The 21,424-nt window shown below is 36.8% G+C and overlaps 1 protein-coding gene across 1 annotated transcript in view; it reads left to right on the top strand.

Moving 5' to 3' along the window:
• KCNK5 (potassium two pore domain channel subfamily K member 5) overlaps positions 1–20,712 on the top strand; it is a 37,156-nt gene extending 16,444 nt beyond the window's left edge. Inside the window, exons 2-5 of the mRNA XM_007429384.4 lie at positions 9,779–9,890; positions 12,940–13,106; positions 14,905–15,073; positions 15,768–20,712. Coding sequence (XP_007429446.1) covers positions 9,779–9,890; positions 12,940–13,106; positions 14,905–15,073; positions 15,768–16,588 — 1,269 coding nt within the window. The 3' untranslated portion in view covers positions 16,589–20,712. The remainder of the gene's footprint in view (positions 1–9,778; positions 9,891–12,939; positions 13,107–14,904; positions 15,074–15,767) is intronic.
• The last annotated feature ends 712 nt before the right edge of the window (positions 20,713–21,424 follow it).

Here is a 21,424-nt window from a genome sequence, read left to right as displayed (position 1 = left end):
CATATGTATGTTATATAAAGTTATAAATGGATCCCCCTTTCTCCCCAAATCACAATTTCAACAGGAACATACTTGCCTTACCCAATACTATATGTAGATGACCCACCAAAGCTGCTTCCACCCTAGAATCAGACCTGCAAGTAGATTCTAAAAATTATTCAGATAATCTCATTTAAGAAAACCTTGGATTTGTGATATGGTATTATGGAAATCAATACGGTTTAAGGTGGGAGTGTACTTTTGAATTATATACCACATTTTTGAACTTTACCATTTGATGAACCATTATACACTGAGTGAGCATGGGGCACAGCAGAAAAGATTACTGCTCTGTGTTGGAAAGGCAGTGTGGCCCCAGATTTCCTGACAATCAGTGATATGTCTTCACTTTCTGGTTATGAACTGATATTCTACCAGAGTAATGGAAAGCCTGATCAATATTGTTCAGAGTGGACAATGTTTGAAAACTGGACTGAATGACCTTATATATAAGGTTTTTGTTGATTCTGTTTTTCTTTTGCCTGTTGTAGTTTTTGCTCATTTATGGTCCATGTTTATTTCAGTCTCTTTGTATATTAAAGCAATTAAAAATATATTCTGAGATACTTAGAAAGTATCTATCCTCCAAACAATGACAACTTATTAAAAATAGCTGTATACTGCTTTCTTTAAAGGGGTTAGAACAAGCATTTTGAGGAAGCATTTATAACTTCTGCCAAAACCTCAACTTATCAGTGAAGATGGGCTCATTTTTATAATGGCCATTGGTCTATGGTTAGCCTTGTTTCTTTGAATAACTGTTCCACATCCTTAGGAAAAGAAACTAAAATTCATCCATTAAAATAGAAGGGTAAACTGAATTTGTATGCCAGTTAACATACAATAGATTGTTATGTTGTTGTTTCAAGAAGTGGCAAATCTCTGATCTATAGAATATGTTAAGTCCAACTTTAGTCATAACAAATTTAGAGTAAACAAACATTTCCCATTTGATTGGGGTTATCAGTAACCTCTGGGGTGGTAAAATACATAAAAGGATTCCAATGCCACATAAGATTTTAAAAATCTGATGAAGTCTTAAAGATTTCAGGATTTATGGGACTAAATTTACTGAGAGGTTGCTTTGAAGCTTTTGGCTGAAACAAATAATCAAAACAGGAAATGCCTCTTGAATATATTTTGGTCAATAATACACTTGACCAATAATAAACATTTCATGCTGATGTTGGATTAGCTATATGCAACTCATTCTCAGATGAGAATGTTTGTGAGGTTTTTCAACTTTTAATTAATGATCTCTTATTTCCTAAATGCAAGCACAAAGGAATACTGAGTGATATCCTGTTTTTGTTGGGTTTTTTTTTGTTTTTTTGTCCATTGCATCTTTCAGTTTTGTTTTTTCATAAATACCAGCTAAATGAAAGTGTAAAATCCCAGTAGGGGGCAATGAATTCTAGCATCTAGCTTGAGTTTATCTTTTGTTTTCTCTTATCCAAAGGTCATAGAGTGTTCCAGAAAATCCAAGCGTGAAGTTGAATTTCAAATAATATTATAAGGGGGGGGGGGGAGCGGGGACCAGAGAAAAAATTATCAGCCATGCTACATTAATTTTCTAGAATCATTGAGAGGTTAGTATGTCAAGTGCCTGAAGCTACTTATAAGAGTTGCTTCCTTGGTTGCTTGCTCTTGACCCTGATCATGTGCTACTATGCAAACAGCTGGGGTCTGGGAGGCCAAATGAAGGTTCATAACATTTCCATTTATGCCTGGTGTGGGAATCTGGGATAGACAGTAATCAAGGATCATATGTTTATGATTTGAATATACTTTGAGGCAGCCATAATACCTGGGAATTAATTTGCTTGTGCACATTTTACATATATTTGACTTTATGTGAAATGCCTAAAAGGGTACTGACACCAGTTGAACTTAAGAGAGGTGCAGGTTACATCAGCTCTGTTCTTGTTCCTTTTTGCAACTTTTACTTGGTCCATCCTTAAATATTTTTCTGTGATTCTTGAAAAAAAAGTTAATGTCATGTGATTCCTCACACTTGCGGGAGGAGAAGCGTCTGCCTCAGTGGTGAGCTATTGTTGTGACATGAATTTATGGAGACCCATATGGACACCTGTCATCCAATTCCTGGATTCCCTTCTTTTTCTTATTCGATCTCTCTTTCCCTCTCAAAGGGGCTTGTGATAAAATCAAAGGAAAGACTGAATTGCAGGTGGCTGGACACACTTGCTGTCCTATTTTGTTGTGTTGCTACTGTCTTCTGTTTAAAATAACTGAAGGTTTTTTAAAAGCTGCTGAGAGATGAACAATGTTATAAGTTTTCACCTAATTCCATATCCAGGCCCCATGCTTTTGGAAAGTTTTGTGGAAATTGGCTAATTTATTGACATTAGGATGTTTCTATAATTAGATGACTGAGGCACAGAATTTTTCATATCTTAAACTAGCAAGGGATTTGGAAGCAAGTGTAAAAAAGCAGATTTTAAACCTGAGGAAAACACAAACATAAACTAGAATATATTCACTTTTAATATGTTTTAGATAACATACTACATTTCTAACTTGAAAATGCAGTGGAGACTTTCCTCCTAGGACTAATAGCTTCAATTGGGACAATTCTAGAGTGTCATCATAACAAATATGGCTACAGTCCAACATATGTTGTCCATATTTTTTTTAAAAAATGAAGCTCTGCAGCCAAATTGGGGAAGGGGGAAGAAAGACTTGGAATGTTGTATGTGTGTGTGATTCCCTCAATCCAGCACCTTCCATTTGCACATGATAATCCCCATCCTATAAGTACGTGTGTAAGGAAGTTTGCTCATGTGTATAGATTTTGGTTGTCTGAGGAATATGAAGACATACAGATTTTCAAGGGGCCTTCTAAGCCTGTCTTAATTTTTTCTGTCCAAATCTTTTCATTTTTATACTTACTTTATGCTGTTTTTAAAACTGTAAAATTGCAGTTTGTTTTTAAGTTGTACTTTTACCTTTACTTTTTATAGGATGCTTATCAAGCTGCAGCAAGGTAGCTAATAAATGTTTTAAATTTAATAAACCAAATATTCCAGATAAAATAGATATGTGCTTCAGATATCTACTGAACCAAAGAGTACAGAGCAACTCTACAAATTCCCTCTGTTTTATGTTATGCTGGTAGTCAAATTTTATGTTGCATGTTGCTCATCTGGGTCTGTCCCCATTTTACAAAATATAGGAAATATATAATTCAGAATGCTTTAATTGTTGAACAAAAATTTTATGCTTACAGTATTTATGTGTTTTTCTACAAAAAAAAAGGGGGGGGGACTTTATGATCTAAGTAGCCCTACATATATTATGATAGAAAAGACTGAATATATGAAACTAGTTTAAATGAATACTGGAAAAATCTTTATGCATGCAGAACTTGTGAAATTTTTCTGAATGTGTAATATGCAAACAGAAAAAGGGGGAAAACGAAGAAACATGAAGTGTGGTTGAGCCACATATTAAAAAAGGGGAACCAGCTACAGCCTAACTTTGGTGTGCGGATCATATTGTGGAATCTGAGTACACTTGTACAGGATAATACCAATGAAATTTTCTAACAAAACAAAATGCAGTAACTTTCATATTAATATAACACGGGTGGCTTAACTTCTTGAAATTCACATTTATGCAGACTATACTGCCTAGGTTCCTAACGCGTGGCCAAGTTTTATAGTAGTTTGTACCCAACACACATTATGAATTCTGAAGGAAGATGTAAACTTAAATCTGTCAATTAGCTTTGTTTCCAGTAGAACTAAAATTGAATCCATTACATATCACAACACTGGTAAGTAACTAGAAACAAGTCACTGGAATTACTTTGCCATTCAGATGTGAGCTACTAATTAACCATTACTAAAGTAGCTCATTTTCTGTAATATCTGCCCAATATTGGGAGAAATATCTGTGATAATTGAATATGAACCTCATGGTATTCATACTAAATGAAATGGCTTAATTGTGTGAGCAGTTTAAAAAGAGGACCAAAAATCCTGCCATATCAGAATAGCAAGCAAAGCTAATATTTTCCATTTTAACAGTTTGATACAGGATTGAAAAATGGGCAAAATGTTTAGGGTTCCTACAGGGTTCCTTCCTGCCCCCACAGTGTCAATTTGTACAATATGAAGAAATGGATTTTGTTGTGATCATCTTCTCTAAAATGGCAAAGTGTTTCTAGTTTTCCAGTTCCAAGTTAGCTTGACATAGCCCACAGTGCACTGTGATTCCTCTCAGTTTGTGTGTACTTTGCTTGCCCTACAGACCAAAATGTCTGTAATTTTAGTTAAGTGCCTACTTAATTTGCTTCATTGGCCTTAGTAGTAGCAGAGTAAGAAAAAAATGCTCAACAATGATGGTTGGGACTCTTAATATATGAGGCCCAGTGTACAGGTAGTCCCCAGTTTAAGAACAAGTTCCGTTCCTAAGGTTTGTCCTTAAGTCAAATTTGTATGTAAGCCAGAGCAGCATGATTGTATAAAACTGTATAAATGGTGTTGTGTAATGAATCTGAACCTTTGTGTATTTAACTTGAATCATTGTGTATTTAACTCAAATTTTGCTACATTAGGCTCCATTCTAAACTATGGGTTTTCCTTAAACTGGGCGTTCTGAACCCAGGGACTACCTGTATTGGAGACTACATCTCAGATGCCTGCCATGCTCACTGCTCTGCCTAAAAATACTACTTTAATCAAAAGTGCCATATCCTGCGGTCATTGCTGCAATAGAATATAAAAGTAGGTTGTTACACCTCAGTGCTTTCTTGGGAAGTGGGCCTTCCTGCCAGGGAAAAAGACATCTTGAGGACTAGAGAGTACATTGGGGAACAAATTCACTAGCTTGCCATCCAGGAAACTGATGGTTTGTAACTGGCATATCCGCCATGACAGCCCTGTGGTGAATTGGCAGCTGTCCCCTATGTCAATAATGTTGTGAGTCTATAAATTGCAGATGTACCCACCAGTCACAAGGGACTGGGGCCTCCTGAGTTAAATTCTGAGAAAACATTGGGGAGAGGAGGAGAGGAAGGTTTGAGCAGTACTTTAAATATCACAAAACGTAACTGCCCTAAAAGTATTAACTGGTAAATATTCAGGCAATCCTATATGGAATTCTGGAGTCAAACACTTATTTTATGCCTTCAGTATAGCTTTTTCTTGGCACTAAGAAACTCATGTTATTGCTGCTTGTGCTGTTGATCCTACTTGTATTGGCATGTAAACTTCCTTATGCCAAGGGGTAAAGCTATTAACATAATCTCGTGAAACCTGTTGGAGCTATAATGTAACAAGTTTTATATGTCCATTGTAATATTCTGCTTTAACTGAGCTGATTAGAATTTTGACTGCACCAATATAACTTTAGATAATAGTGCCCTAGTAACAACTGTTTAAAAAAACAGCAGCCTTTCATGAGAAAATTTTGGCTAAGCTTGGTGCCTCCACTTTGGCAGCTAGTCACATAAATGTTCCAAGTGTTAAGGGATGTACCACATATCTTTCAAGGAAGTTTATAGCCATGAGAAGTTAGAAGATATTTACAGTAAACCCTTGTTTTCATGAACCTTTTCAGAAGAACTTTGGATATAACAAACAACATTTAAATTTTAGTCAGTAACAGACTTGTCTAAAGCAACAATCAAGGTTGTCATTTTGGCATATCAGTGCAGATAATGTTCAAGCATTTTACATACATTTTATGCATTCAAAATCCAATTTGCCATTTAACAGTCAGCTCCAGTGGACAGCCCTTTTTCCGTTAGTCTGTTAAATTGAGGATTTACTTTATTGTTTTGTTGAAACCTTAAAAACTGTTCGGAAGACTAGCCAATGTTTCCAGAATTCAGGGTGTTAGCTCTCCCTGCCACTTCCCAAAATACTGCCTGTGATTTATTCTTTCAGTAATTTGTACAGTGAGAGTTCACAGACCTAAAATAAGTATTTCCATACAGTGCTTGCTTATATGAATACTAAATTATTTTATGCTCCTTCAACACAGTGCAGAACTTTTTCAACTCAACTCCGCTACGTGCTTCTGCATTATGTAATGCCTTTTTTCTATCCTGTGTTTTTTTTTTTTATTTTAACCTCAGAGTGATAAGATTATATATGCCAAGTCTGTCTCAAGATTGTATATGTATCCTAAGGCATTCTGTGCAGCAGATAGCATGGCTAAAAGATTTACTTTCAAAAAAGAATCCCGTTGGACTGTATTCCTTTGACTAGAATTTATTTAAACTTAACTTGTATTTCCTTAAAGGTTTAGGGTGGATAACAAGAATTATAAAGCATGAAACTCAAATTATAAGGGCTCTGTGATTTAGTCATGCGAATGGATTGCCATGTGGCTTTAAACATGCATTGGACAGATACTCATAGCTGTATACTGGAAATCATTGTGGTTTTGCTACTGCTTCCCATAATACAGAATTACTTTACAAATCTATAGAACAGCTTCTTCGGCTGTCTCCTGATCAGACTGAAAATGGCAAAATATAGCCAGTGTACTGAATTTCTAAGAATCTGAAGAAGTTTAAATATAATATTTTAAAAAGCATGGTTTTTCAGGAGGGGATCTCCTACAAATAGCAATGGCTTAGTCAAAGCATGAAGTTTGCAAGAAAAATCTATGAGGGAAATACTTTCAGCCAAGAAGAATATTACATCTCTCCTATAGCTTTCTATAATTGCCATAAATGTACACTTTTGATTTTTTTTTGAAGTTTCCAGATTATAAAACCTGAAAGAACTTTAGAAAAAAAAATCTAGATATCATAATGATAACTAGATTCTCTTTTAAAAGCAACAATAGGACAATGCTTGTTCTGTTCCAGGCTACAAATTGTCAGAAGTATCCTGAATTGTTATGGGTATTCTGTGCATTATGAAATTATTTTTGTTGCTTCAATCTCACATTAAGATGTACTATAGCTAAAATATGTGGGAAATATAATGAAAGCAGTGTCAAGCAAGGCCACAGCTCATCCTAAGTCAAAGTGTGCCAATGGGGACCAGAGGGAGGTGCATCTTTGGCAGAGGAACAGCTGTGAGTGTAAACTTGTGAAATGTTGACACAGCAATGAAGAGAGTTGGCCCTGTAGCTTTCTCAGGATGTGAACTGAAATGATAGGCTCTTCCTTTCCATCTGCTGATTTATGCTTTCCACCTCTTACCCTGCAACACAAACACTTAAAGATTGTTTCAGCTATTTCGTGGATAAGAAATCAGAGCGAACCCGTTTGGGTGGAAACTTTGTTAACGGTTAAAACTGACATAAATCAAATAAAGCCCAGTGAAATTTACTTCTGCTTAATACAGTTTTTCTAATTTAATGGCTAGCAGTAAAATAGAAACAAAGCAGAGGTACAGCCGTGTGCTTGTCAGAAAATAATTATTTTTCACATCTGTCTGCACTGACTCTGCTAGTCCTGGTGTGTTAAAAGCTGAAATGGCCAAAGTGATGTCTAAACATCTTGCACAAGGTATTTATATATTGAGGTGGTTTGGCTTTTATAATAATAAATATAGCTTGCTGTGGGGGTACTAGTGTCAGTCTTAAGTTCACATGCTGTTTTTATTTTCCTCACCTTTTAATTAATACCATTTGTGGCATTGTAACTATAGATACAGCGGGAACTTAGCAAAGTAGCTCTTGCCATTCACACATGCAGTATAGTAGTATGAGGAGTCAATATAATTGGGTGGATACTGTTGTGCACAGCAAGGTGGCTAATGCAAAGCAATTCTTCATATGATTCCGGGTGGCATAGATCATGCCAAACTGAATCCTTATATCTGCTATAGTTGTTTAAAAAGTGCATGATGAAAAGTCACCAAAGCCATGACATCATCGATTTGCCTATTAATGTATTTAGCTATCCCTTCTGAATCAGGAATGGGGTAAGGGGGTGGGGAGTGGAGACCCTTTCAGTTGATACTGGCCCACAGCTCCACCATCCCTGTCCATTGGCCACTCTATTTGCAGTGGAGGACATAGCAACTCAACAATGTCACTTGTGCCTGACCTGACTATAGAAATAGTCTCTTGGCTGGGCTTGCATTTTGTTCTGATATTAACTTTATTCTTATCTTCCGCTTAATCTTCTCTGTCTTATTACAAAGCCATCCTTTGTGCTCAATGTGTTATCTGACCCTGAACTATGAGGCAGATTATAATTATCAGATGTTTCTGCATGAAGGCTTTGGCATTATAATCAGTGTTACCTGTTCATCGCTGAATAGAGAGTGAAGGTAGGGCTTAACATATGCGGGAAGTATAAGAGTTGGTATGTTACAGGAATTGCCTGAAGTTTCCATATATGCTCTACTGTGGAGCGAATGATGTGGCTTGTTTTGCAAGTCATATTTGCATGTTTCATTCAAATCACCCTTTTCGGTTTCAGCCTCCATTAAATCTTTACCTAAAGCAAAGGTTAAAGAAATTATGCAAGTCTGTTTCATTCCTTTTCACTGGCTTTATGATGTGTTTATTTTGTGGCATTACTGTCCCACCATTTTCTGAAGCCTAAGGTGGTATGTGTGGAAGTCTAACCTTATTTTATCACCATAACAAAAATCTTGTGAAGTAGCTGGTGCTGAGATAGTGTCTGGCCCAGTCATCCAGTAAACGATGTGGCTGAATAAGACCTAAAATGGAGTCTTCCCAGGCCCAATCAAATGCTTCAACCACTAGACTACACTGCTTTTCTCTCTGCTGGAAATATATACACATACACACCTCCCTCAGAGAACTAGCACAATGATGTAATGGATAACTGTTGGAGTACAACCAGGAAGACTAGTTTCAAATCCACCCTCAGCCATGGAAACTCATTGGATGATTCCAGGCCAGTGGCATATCCTACCCCACCGAGTTACTATAGTGGGAACAAAATAAGGTTGATCCCCATGGGCCTGGAGCTCCTGGAGAAATGGTGGCTGTGCATTTAAAATAAATAAGACAATAAGAAATGGTGTAAGTTGTCTCAGAGTAATGACTGTGCAGAGCAGTAGTTGAATTTCTGAAATAACGTTACTGGATAAATGCTTGAAACACTGAATGCTTTAACAATCACGGAACTTAGTTTGCTTTTAATAATCACATTTCAGTAATGAGTAACAAAGTATAATTTGTCCTTTCTCAAATATCAAGAGACAGTTTGATCTTTGAAATTTGAGCTGACAGTATAAAATTCATTTAGGAAATGAAGCAAAGAAAAATAACTTGGAAAAGTCCAATTTTATGTGAGCTTATCCAAGCAGATCGAGTATACAGGCACTCCACTGTGCTTTTATTGTTTTTATTATTATTTTTTTTAGCAACTTTGCCAGAAGTCTCCATTTGCCATGCTCATGCTCTGGCCTGGAGGTGGTGGTGATATTGGTTGTTTTTAAACAACAATAACAGCAGTCAGACGCCCTTCAAATTTAGGTTACTAGTTTCTGCATATAGGAATTGTATTACATTTTTCCAAGTGAGTTCAGAATTAAATGATTTACGATGGAATATTGCTTTTCTATCCAGTTTCCAAAATCCACAATTATTAAACATTGTGTTTTTGTGCTGGTAGCAAATGCATTTTCTTTTGCAATTTAAAACTAGTTACCATGGCCATATTTTTCATTAGACAACAAACATATGAAGGATTGAGAAAGCACATTTTCTTTTTCTTTTTTTAATAACATCATATTTTGCTGTGTTTTGAGTGACTTGTATCATTTTTTTATAGGTGGTCTCAGAAGCTGCTGGGCAAGGGGTTTCAATTGATGCTAATGACACATTTAATTACTGGAACTGGCCCAATGCTGTCATCTTTGCTGCTACAGTGATTACAACCATTGGCAAGTATCAATTTGTCCATATGGGAGATTCATGTATATATTAAAGAATATGGGGAAATACTATTTAAGAAAATGACAAAACTGAAACATTGGAAGACACTAGTGAGGCTGATTCTCTGCTGTCTTAGTTTGGCAGTCCTCTAGAGCAGTGTTCCTCAACCTTGTCAGTTTGGAGATGTGTGGACTTCAACTCCCAGAATTCCCCAGCCAGCATGGCTGGCTGGGGAATTCTGGAAATTGAAGTCCGCATATCTCCAAGCTGACAAGGTTGAGGAACACTGCTCTAGATCTCAAACTCTCTTTGTCTTTTTAAGATCAGCAATTTAGAGACGCAGGTATAATCACCTTCCCTAGTAGGAACAGCTTCTCTGTTGACTAACTTTGAATCAATCTACTATGGAAAACGTAGGGAAAGAAAGCAGTATAAGCCCAGGGCAAGATAGAGGTTTTTATGGCAATATTTTTCTTCCATAGAAGTGCCTCATAATTAGACCTCTCAATCCATATGCTTCTCCTCCTAAATATATAGCCATTTGTTTTGTGAGCAGATTACTTTTCAGAAGCTATGTATTTGAAGATGGTGGTTTTACAATACCCTAGGAAGAAATGTTTTCCTTGCTGTATCAAGATGTTGCTGACTTTGATGGAAAAACTGCAGAATAAATATGATAACGGAACTGTTGGATGACATTTTTTTCTGGTTTGCTTTTGTGCTATCCCTGTAAGATACAGAAAAAACAAAAAAGAGTCACAATTTGTTTGTTCTGATGCAGGACACACATAGTGCTGGAAAACAGACTGGGCAGGGAAAGTGGGAGAGGGGAATTAGAAACCTTGCTGCTAAATCAAATAAAGTACCATGTTTCATTTGTTACTATTATTAAAATCAATTTGAAATATATGCGACAGTTCCTCTCTTCCAAGACTTCCCATTAACAACTCAAGGAAACCAAAACAACATTTTTATATTCTGTGCCTCCTAATAATTACTAGAAGGTGAAGTTATATCTGCACTCTGGTCATTACCGAGTTGGAAGGCTACAGGAACTGATGGAATACCCACTGAAATATGGCAAGCAACAGAAGAAGAATCAGTCAAGGTTCTAACCAAGCTATGCCAGCAAATCTGGAGGATGACACAGTGGCTAACTGACTAGAAGAGGTCAATCTACATTCCAATACCCCCCAAAGAGATTTAACAGTGTGTAAACTATCATACAATAGCCTTAATTTCACATGCTATAGCAAAATAATGCTTAGGACCATCCAATGGAGATTAGAGCACTATATGGAAAAGGAGATGCCAGATGTTCAACTGGCTTTAGAAAAGACCAAGGAATATGAGATGTTATTGCTGATGCACGCTGGATAATTGAGAAAGCCAAAGTACATACAAAAAACAAGTCGTCATGTGCTTCATTGATTATAGAAATGCTTTTGATTGTATCAATCATGTCAAGTTGTGGAATGTGCTTAGAACAATGGGAATCCCAGGACATTCCATTGTCCTCATGAGAAACCTTTATACAGGTCAGGAAGCAACAGATTGGCTCCAGGTTGGCAAAGGAGTGAGGCAAGATTGTATACTCTCCCCTTATTTATTTAACCTATATGCTGAATGTATATTAAGGGAAGCTGGTTTGGAAGAAGATGATCATGGTTGTAAAATTGGGGGAAGAAACATCAATAACTTGTACTATGCTGATGACACTACCCTGATAGCTGAAAGTGCAAAGGATCTGCAAGCTCTAGTAATAAAAGTTAAGGAGCATAGTGAAAAAATGGGACTAAAATTAAATATAAAGAAGACTAAACTAATGACAACAGGTAGAATAACTAGCCTTAGAATTGACTGTGAAGATATTGAAGTGGCAGTACCTTCTGCCTTTTAGGATCAACCTTCAATAATAAAGGAACAAGTAGTCAAGAAATATGTCACAGATTAGCACTTGGTAAAGCAGCCGTGAAGGCCTTGGAAAACATACTCAGATGCTGCAAAACAAATAGATAATTGAACAAATCAGCCTAGAGTTCTCACTCAAGGCACAAATCATTGAACAAATCAACCCAGAGTTCTCACTTGAGGCACAAATGACCAGGTTCAAATTATCCTACTTGGGATACATTATGCAAAGACCTAGGTCTCTGGAGAAAGTCATAATGCTGAGAATGGTGGAAGGAAAGAGAAGAGGACAGTCAGCAGCAAGGTGGATAAAGTCAGTTACAGTGGCAATGAGTCACCATAGGGAGACCTGATAGACCAGGTTAGGGACAGATCATCATGGAGAAAATCTATTTATGTGACTGCTAAGAGTCCACACTGACTTGATGGCTCATAATCAATCTCTTAATAATAAATGGTCACTCTGATCCCAAGGCTCTTTCTTAGCTTATTTTCATTTTGCCTAAGTCCTGTTTCTCTCTTTTGCCGAGAAGTTGTTGAGAGAATCTGAAACAATATAATAAAACAATATAATATACTGTAAATTGGGGTCCATTGTGATAGGTCATTTCCCTCCAGTTTGATGCATTGTGGAACAATTAGAAGTTTTCACTGAGAAGCTGGTAGTACTGGGCCAGTACTCAAACAAGAAGAGTCTATGAAATCTACAGAAGGTAGAGAGAAAAGCAGGAATGCTTCAGTCAGCATCTTGCAGGTGCAGGTTTATTGACTACTGTCTGAAATGTCACTCTTTCATTTTCATTTTCAAAAGAATCTTCAGAGCTAGAAGCCCTTTTTTAAAGAAAAAATGCTTCTGTAATTTACAAGATAAATAATCGAATTCTTTGTTCAGGTCAACACTCTTTTATCCCTTGCTATAAATATTCCCAACTGTGTGATACTGTAGATATCAGTGATGCTATTAGTCATAAATCCTAAATGACCATGTTTTACATGATAGAAGCAAATCCAAAATCAGAACACCTGATATCATCTGTGAATAACTTCTATAATTTTCCAAGCATCTGATGATAAAAGAGAAATTACACCTCTTACCAAACATGACTCTCCCAGCATGGCTAACTTTTTATCACAATATTCTTTCAGGTTATGGAAATGTTGCTCCAAAAACTTCAGCTGGGCGACTTTTCTGTATATTTTATGGACTTTTTGGCGTTCCGCTCTGCTTAACGTGGATCAGTGCTTTGGGGAAATTTTTCGGTGGTCGTGCCAAGAGACTGGGCCAGTTCTTGACAAAGAGAGGAGTAAGCCTGGTATGGAATGAATTTCTGTTTAAATTGCTTCCCCACATGATGGATGTAATTCACCACATTGGGTGAGGAGTATTGGAAGTGGACTATAAACCATCTGGAGTAGACCCAATTTAGGGGAAAATTCTCTAGGACCTTTAAATCCCAACTAATATTTAATCTGATTTTAATTTTTTTTTAAAAAAAGATGGCAAGCCATATCTTTGCCCTGGGGGGGGGGGAAACTAAACTAAAATAGCTATAATTTATGTTAAACACAAAATTCTTCATAATTTTGGATTATTTGGGCCAGAACTGCCACTACATTTTCTGTAGTAGCTGTTGTATAGCAAGTAATTTGATGAGTAGCATGGTCTATAATGTAAGAAGGTAGAATACTGTCTAAAACAAATTTGCTTAAATTGTGTGCCATTTCCTTGCTCTTGTGTTGCAGCCATGTGGTTTCAGAGGATTTCCATTTTTCTCTTCTCCTTTAAATTCCCTAGATTTGAGGATTCCGCTTACTCAACCAGACAGTGTATTTATGTTCTGGTCATCTTGTCCAACCTCTGCTTTTCTGCTATGTCAGTTCTTCGTTTCCTGTTCCTTGGTGCTAGTTATAACTTCCTTGGCTAAAAAGAAAGTTGATGGTATACCAGAACAGGCTAACAATTAAGATTTTACTGCAACATTCACCAAGCCAATATCATAATACTCCTATATAAATCAATGTTGCAACTGCATCTGGAATATTGTGTCTGGCTCTGGTCGCCAGACCTCAAAAAGGATATAAAGGAGCCAGAGAAGGTTCCAGAGGAGGACAACTGAGATGATCAAGGGACTGTAGCAGCTTCTCTATGAGGAAAGGTGACATTTGAAGCTTTTTAGTCTAGAAAGGAAGTGAGTGAGAGGGGACATAATTGAAGTGTGCAAAATTATGAAAGATGTGGATAAAGTGGACAAGGAGAAACTATTTTCCTCTTCCCAAAGTACAAGAACCAGCGGTCACCCAGTGAAATTGAATCAGGACAGGCAAAAGAAAACTTTTTTGCATAATGTTAATTGAACTTTGGAACTTTGAGATGAGATGCTGACTACCAGCTTGGCTAGCTTCAAAAATGTGTTGGACCAATTCATAGAAATCATGAGGATCAGTAGCTATAGCTCTGATGGCAATGTGACTGTGTCTAAAGGCAACTGCTGGGAAACTAGCAGGCTTCCTTGTGCAATTGATTGGCCATTGTGAGAACAGACTGCTGGACTAGATGGGCCTTGGGTCCAGTCCAGCAGGGCACTGCTTATGTTCTAAGCCTGAATATTACCTTGATTTAACAGATCATATTTTATACGGTAACAGTTTTGGAAAATGCATCTGGTATATCATTTTTCAGTAGTGAAATGTGTGTAAGAACCTTTATATGGACATTTTGAAATTATAAAACTGTCTATGAAAAGGGCATTTCCCAAGGGATTGGTATAATTTATTATTATAGTTGATGAAGTAGGAATGGATGGAATCAATGCAAACACTTCACCAAGCAAAAATGACATGGTGTTAATCCACCATATGGGACTTCATGCCCACACATGAAGCAGGAAGTAAAGTGGAAATTTTCAGCCTTGTTTCTGTCTGCACAAAATAGCCAGAAATAATAGCAACTTCCTTTGTATAGCTTACAGTTATTTTGTTGTTGCTGCAAGACAGCATTTCAATCTAGTGGATCAGAAATATGATAGGATGGACTTTCTAAATATGGGGAAAAAATCTGCTAAAGGCACTGTATGATTAATCCTTCTTCCCTTCTTCTTCCATTTATTACAGAGAAAGGCACAAATTACTTGCACAGCTATCTTCATCATTTGGGGCATACTAGTCCACTTGGTTCTTCCTCCGTTCGTTTTTATGATGACTGAGGAATGGGATTATATTGAAGGCCTCTACTTCTCATTCATCACCATTACCACAATAGGATTTGGAGACTACGTTGCTGGTCAGTAATAAGCCTGTCATCTGAGTAGCTTCTAACATGAATATTTTGTGAGTTTTCAGCAGTTTGTTAGTCTTTAGTGGTTTTAAAATATGCCAATAGGAATAAGCAGTATTACAAGTAATGACAATTAAGATTAACTAATACGTTGGTCTCTGTGTTATGCAGAGGCTCAGACAAAAAAAAAAAAAGGGGGAAAGACAGAATGAAAAATTAGCTCAGGGAACAACCATGGAACTAACTGTATTTGCTGTTCTGCTTCCTCTAAGACAGATGATATCTGAAACCCTTGCATTGTCTAAACTTGTAGGCCACTTGACAAATAAATAAGCCTAGATTATAAAATGTTATTTATTATTTGTGTATGTTTGATACTGAAATAATCAAAACTCTAACTCTGTATAACCATTTAGTTAACGAACTTTGAATGCTTTTCTTCGTAATTTCCAGAATAGTCAGGTCTCAGCTTGATAGCTGAGCCTCACTCAGTATACCATTTGACTACTGAAGTCACAAAAAGGGCATGAGCTTGACTTCCAGAGATTTTCAGAAACTTCTGATAAGTGCTCCATAAGTACAACCTATCCATGAAAATGTTGAGTTTTTAGTAATGTTAACAAATTTCTGTCTCAATTGCACACATACAGATGTATGGTAACTGAATTTATATTTCTTATGCTGTCTTTTTTCCTTTTAGGTGTGAATCCAAATATAAACTACCACTCCCTCTATAGATATTTTGTGGAGCTGTGGATCTACCTAGGCCTTGCTTGGCTTTCACTGTTTGTCAACTGGAAAGTCAGCATGTTTGTAGAGGTTCACAAAGCAATCAAGAAACGAAGGAAAAAAAGAAAGGAGTCCTTTGAAAATCACTCTCCCACCAAAAAAGCTCTTCAGATGTCTAACACAAAAGATATCAACATATTCAGTTTCCTTTCCAAAAAGGAAGAAAGTTACAATGATCTCATTAAGCAGATTGGAAAGAAGGCTTTAAAAACAAGCAGTGACAAAATTCTAAATTCAGAGCAAGCCAACCCAACCTTACAACATACCAACAAAGACCTCAAAGTGATGTACACAAGGAACAATATGTTTGATTATGATAAGGTTTCTATTGGACAGCAAAACTATCATGTTATGAAGCATTTGACTGACAAACGTCTTGGGGATAGCCCAATTGAGGGCAACGTGTTTGTAAATCAGCTGGACCGGATCAGCGAAGAAGAAGGGGAGGCATGGGATTCGCGGGATTATCGACCTCTGATTTTTGAAAATGCCAACATAACATTTGTAAATGAGGATGAGGATGAAGAGGAGGACCTTTCAGATGATGAGGAAACTTCAAAGTCTTCTGTGGATGACAATCTTGCAGAGGAACCTCAAAGCCCCCAGAAACTGATGAAATTTCCATCCTCTGATGGATCTACTTTTACCAGTAATGAGATGGAGATATCAGTGCCTTATGAACAGCTTATGAATGAGTATAACACAACAAATACTGCAAATGCTGCAACGTGAGAAAGGTGGGAGGGGGTTTCTTGAAATCATATGATGCAAGTTTTGAATAGGTAACGATTTGAACCAACAACTGTAAGTGAAGAAGGAATATCCTATCAGATATTTTCCACTATTTCCTTCTGTTAGCAAACTGAAAATACTTGTTGCCTGGATTTTATCTCTTGATGAATTTTACTCACTGTGAAATAACTGTTCTAGAACCTTGAAGGTTCCTTAGGGAGTTGGTGGTTCTTGAATTTAAGAGGGAAAAAAGCCTAGAATTATTGGGCCTGTTTCCTTCCTTCCTTCCTTCCTTCCTTCCTTCCTTCCTTCCTTCCTTCCTTCCTTCCTTCCTTCCTTCCTTCCTTCCTTCCTTCCTTCCTTCCTTCCATGCTGGAGTAAAGCTCTTAAGATTGCAGTCAGACTGGTTTGGGTTGATTGCAGGCCATGATTGCCTTGGATTACTGCACTAACTCTTCAGCTCTGAAGAAACTGAATACAAATCATGCTGAGGTTCAGAACCGAAATTGTTGATAGATTTATCAGTCACACCACAAAACTCTCTTCATTCTCCTTTAAGGGATGCTTGAACTGGAAGAGCAGAGTATTCTGAAGGCCAGAGTTGAGATACATGGGTGACTTGAATAGTGTCTAATCAAGTTAAACTAGCTTTGTTGAATTATGAGCTGAAGTTCATGAACAAAAATACTAACTTGAAACACAGGATCAGTCTACTGGAAATATGGATCTTGTGTATACAAGAAACTAAATATTTCCAAATGCTTCTGGTGTTCATGAAAAGCACATATAACTGATGTTTGAAATACAGTAAAACAGAATGGTGCAAGAAGATACATAGAGGACAAGTTTAAAAATGAAGAAAAGCACAGTGACAAACCTCTTTTGCATCAGAAGTGCCCTTTCACCATCTGTACTCTAGAGGAAATACTTGAATGAACTTCATTTATAGGTCTAAATGAAGTTTAAAGGAACTCTGCTTTTGAATCAGTGTCTGAATAGCTGAAGTTCCATCTGAAGGATATAATAACTACAGTGGCTCCATTTCTATAAAGTTCTCCACTCCATCCGGTACTTTAGAATAGGTAATATTTTGTTATGAGCTGAAATACTGTTGTAGTATTTCAGTTGGCTTTCTAAATAAACTGAAGTGTTAGCTTATTTTTAATGAACTCCCTTAACACAAGAGACGTAGTATGAGAAGTTGCAGAAGCAACAAAATGTAATTATCATATTAAAATTGATCTATCTTTTTATATTGCTACAAAACTGACACAATTAATTGGGATTATTTTTGAAGTAGAAAACTGCCTATAATTTGTAACTTTCCGCTGAAAAACAATTCTCAAAAATATTCTAGCAGTGTAAGTACTAAAGTTGCTTGGATGATTTAGTTGTAAGTCACTCCAGTGTAAACCTTTCTGTTATAGTTCTGTGCTTCAATCTGGAAGTGGATTGAAAATTATGGCTAGTGAAAACTTGGGGAGAGGATTTCTGAATTTAAAATGGTAGGACAGGCCAATTGGAACTTTGCAGTACTAATTGTGAATAATAAGGTACATTCAAATCCACTCATATACTATAATGTTGACCTCTGTGTTGAGAGTGGATGAATTCTATTCTCTTTAGAAACATGTCTCTGACTAGCCATGCACTCCTGTTAGTAAACTCTTCTTGAAAAGACAGTTTTAAAATATTTGCTGAAAAAAAAGGTCTATTCCTGTTAGGAACTGTGTACAGTCTGGGTAGAAGTGTTTGCAGAAACTTGATGAACAGGTAACCCAAACAGTTGTATTTTCATACAGTTATTTCATTGAATGTGCCAGTGTTACCCTATGGATTGTATAATTATTTTAGCCATTGCTGAATTCTAGCTCAGGAGGCTATTGTTGCTCTCAAAAACTTGGTAGCTATTTGACTAGATAGCTCCTTGAAAGAGAAGGTTGATTTTTACTGCTATACAGTAAAACCATCTTTAACATCAAAAGGCTCAAAGAGCCAGAGGTGCTGGCTTGCAGTTACATTTCTAACTGGGTGGTTCTTCGTAATGAGTACTACTAGTGCCATGTCTATGTGACAAAAGTATATCTAGCTTTCCTAAAGGTAACTTTGTAAAGCTGATGTTGTATTCTTGGATATATTTCATAAATGAATGGCTGAAAGGTTTGTCTCTGCACTAAAGAAGTACACAATGATGTGTAAAATGAATGTTATTAATGTTTTACGGCAGTTTAAATATAGTATAGGAGCAGAAAAGAGAGTGTATGATAAGTGTACGTTGCTGCTTTTGGTGTGACTGTTGCATTGCATTGTTTATGTGCTGGATTGCACAGGCAGACAGATATGAAATGATACAAGTTTGAAACAGCTCTGCATCTAGAGATAAGGTCCTTTCTAAAATTCAGGCTTGGTGCTGCTCTTTAGGTTTGATATAGAGGCTATTAACACCTTCCTTTAAAAATGCCCCAAAATTTTAGGGACTTGTCTAGCTGTCAAATAAATTTCATATTTTTAAATTTGAAATCAAGATAAAATTGATAGTTAGGCTTTGATTTTCCACCTGATGTTTGGGAGAAGATCTCATTAATATTAGTGGAGATTTATTCCAAGCACTTGGACCGCTGATAAGAGCCTTAATTCTTAATAATTCCATTTTGTGCCTTGCTACAGGTGAAATTACAAAATGTACTTACTGTATCTCACTGTGACTAGCACAAAGGTGCATGAAAAGCTTTATTAGCTGCATCATATGTTCAATTGCCCTTTATCCTTGAGTACAGTTTTCCAGCGGGCATTATATGGTGGTAGCTTGGACCTGTTAGAGAACTGATCCTCCTTGCCATTCTGATTGTTTTCGGTGTGTTAAAGGAAACTAGTCGTTTCATTCTGAGTCTTTATTTATGGCCCCAGACCAATAAATAAATGAAAGATGATGACAGGGGAGACAGTTCTTGTTCTGACTGTGGAATTTGATGAAGTAACTATTAAAAGAAGCATTGATTCATGGGGGAAGTTCAATAGCATTTGAAGTGCCTTTGATTCTCTGGCTTCTTGGCTACATTTTGGGAAGAATTTGCATAATATGAAACACCCTGGAATGTAAGGTTTGCAGACCACTACTGTTTTTTATTGGGGGGGTTATACAGTTTAACAAAGCTAACCAGCTTAGCTTTGGGCTCATGTTATATAATGTTGTTTTCAGAAGGCATTTAAAAAGAGAGATTGTTGCTAACCATCAAAAGCACCAGAGCGTCAATATTATTCATGTGTTTCAAAACAAAAGGGAGGGTTCTTCCCAGTTATCTCTATAAATTGTGGATCATGAAGCCTTAATACTGCTGCTTTTTCTTGTTTTTTGTTCTTGTTTTGCCCCATAACCAATATTGTGAGCTGGATCAGAAAAACTGAGAACCTGGTTAGCTAAGCTTTATAACTGTTATTGGAAAATAAGATTGTTTCAGAAGTTGAAGCAATGAGATGATCGACTGGTCTTCCTTTGACTCAGTAAAATTTTCCCCTGACAAGAATTAATCAACCCTGGTAGTATTTCCTGGAGTTGTTTTCAATAATTATATGGTAAAAGTGGTAAAAAATAGAAAACTACTCTTACTGTTCTGAGTATATTTAATACAATTCTGACTCAGTTTCTGTGACAGGTTTATGTAAAGCACTATACCACTCATGCCTGTTTAAAAGTGGGCCATCGAATGAACAGAGTAAAGTATTGTTAAGCAAGAATGAAAAAAGTTGAAAAGTGCCCTCTCTTTGCAGATATGATTAACTCCATTGCTGGCAATGGATCTATCAAAACATAATAAAACCACAGCGCATTCTTATTGTTGTCTTGTATCCCTAAATGTGGCCTGATTTATCACTTTTGTTTATAGGATGTTACTCTTTGCATCTTGCTTTAATTGGAAATAAAAAGCAATACATAAGACTCCTATTGATCATAAATGTTGCCTAGCAGTTTGACTCATCTTGAACTCATCTCTGTCACTCCATCACATAAAGAGATACAAGGTTTTTTTGATCAGTTCTTTTTTGTTAATTTGTCACTGGAATCACTGTATGTAAATATTAGACTTTATAAAATGTAATTTATTTTAACATTTTTTCAATAAAAATGAAGCTTTTTTTTTAAAAAATGTTCTCATTCTTAAAGGGAATAGATGAGAAATGGGAGAAATGGGAAAAGTTGTAATGGGTTTGTTCCATTTAATTAACATTTGTCCAGGCCCTATGTTGAAAGTAAGCATTGACCACAAACATTTATAAATACATGTTTAAAATTCACTATTACACCACCATGCAATTGGATGCAAGCCCATTTTGTCATAAATAGCAGCTTTGGCTATTTGAAGGGCATTTGGGATAAATTGTGGAATTTTCAGTATAATATTGGCTTACATATCCATTATCAAAGTTACAGGTAGTCCTCACCTACCGCAATTGGGACCAGCAACTCTGTCACTAAGTGACGCAGACATAAAGTGAAATGTCATGTGACCGCACCCGACTTGTGGCGTCAGTTCCAGCTGTAGTTGTTAAGCGCGTTGCTGAGGGTTGTTAAGTTCGATATCATGTGATGACCACTTGCAACCTCCTGCTGGCTTTCCCATTGACTTTGCTTGTTGGAAGCCACCTGTGAAGGTTGCAAATGGTGATCACATGACCACAGGACACTGCGACGGTCATAAATGCATGCCAATTGCCTGAATCATGATCACATGACCACAAGGATGCTGTGATGGCCTCAATTTCAAGGACCAGTCCTTTTTCAGTGCTGTTGTAACTTTGGCCACTGAACAAGTGGTCGGTAAGCAGCAACTACCTGTA

Source organism: Python bivittatus, unplaced genomic scaffold (genome assembly GCF_059951505.1).
Source record: "Python bivittatus isolate LINGU-HERP-01145 unplaced genomic scaffold, Pbiv_v1 ctg000020_np1212, whole genome shotgun sequence".
NCBI lineage: Eukaryota > Metazoa > Chordata > Lepidosauria > Squamata > Pythonidae > Python > Python bivittatus.
This window is presented reverse-complemented; position numbering and strand designations above follow the sequence as displayed.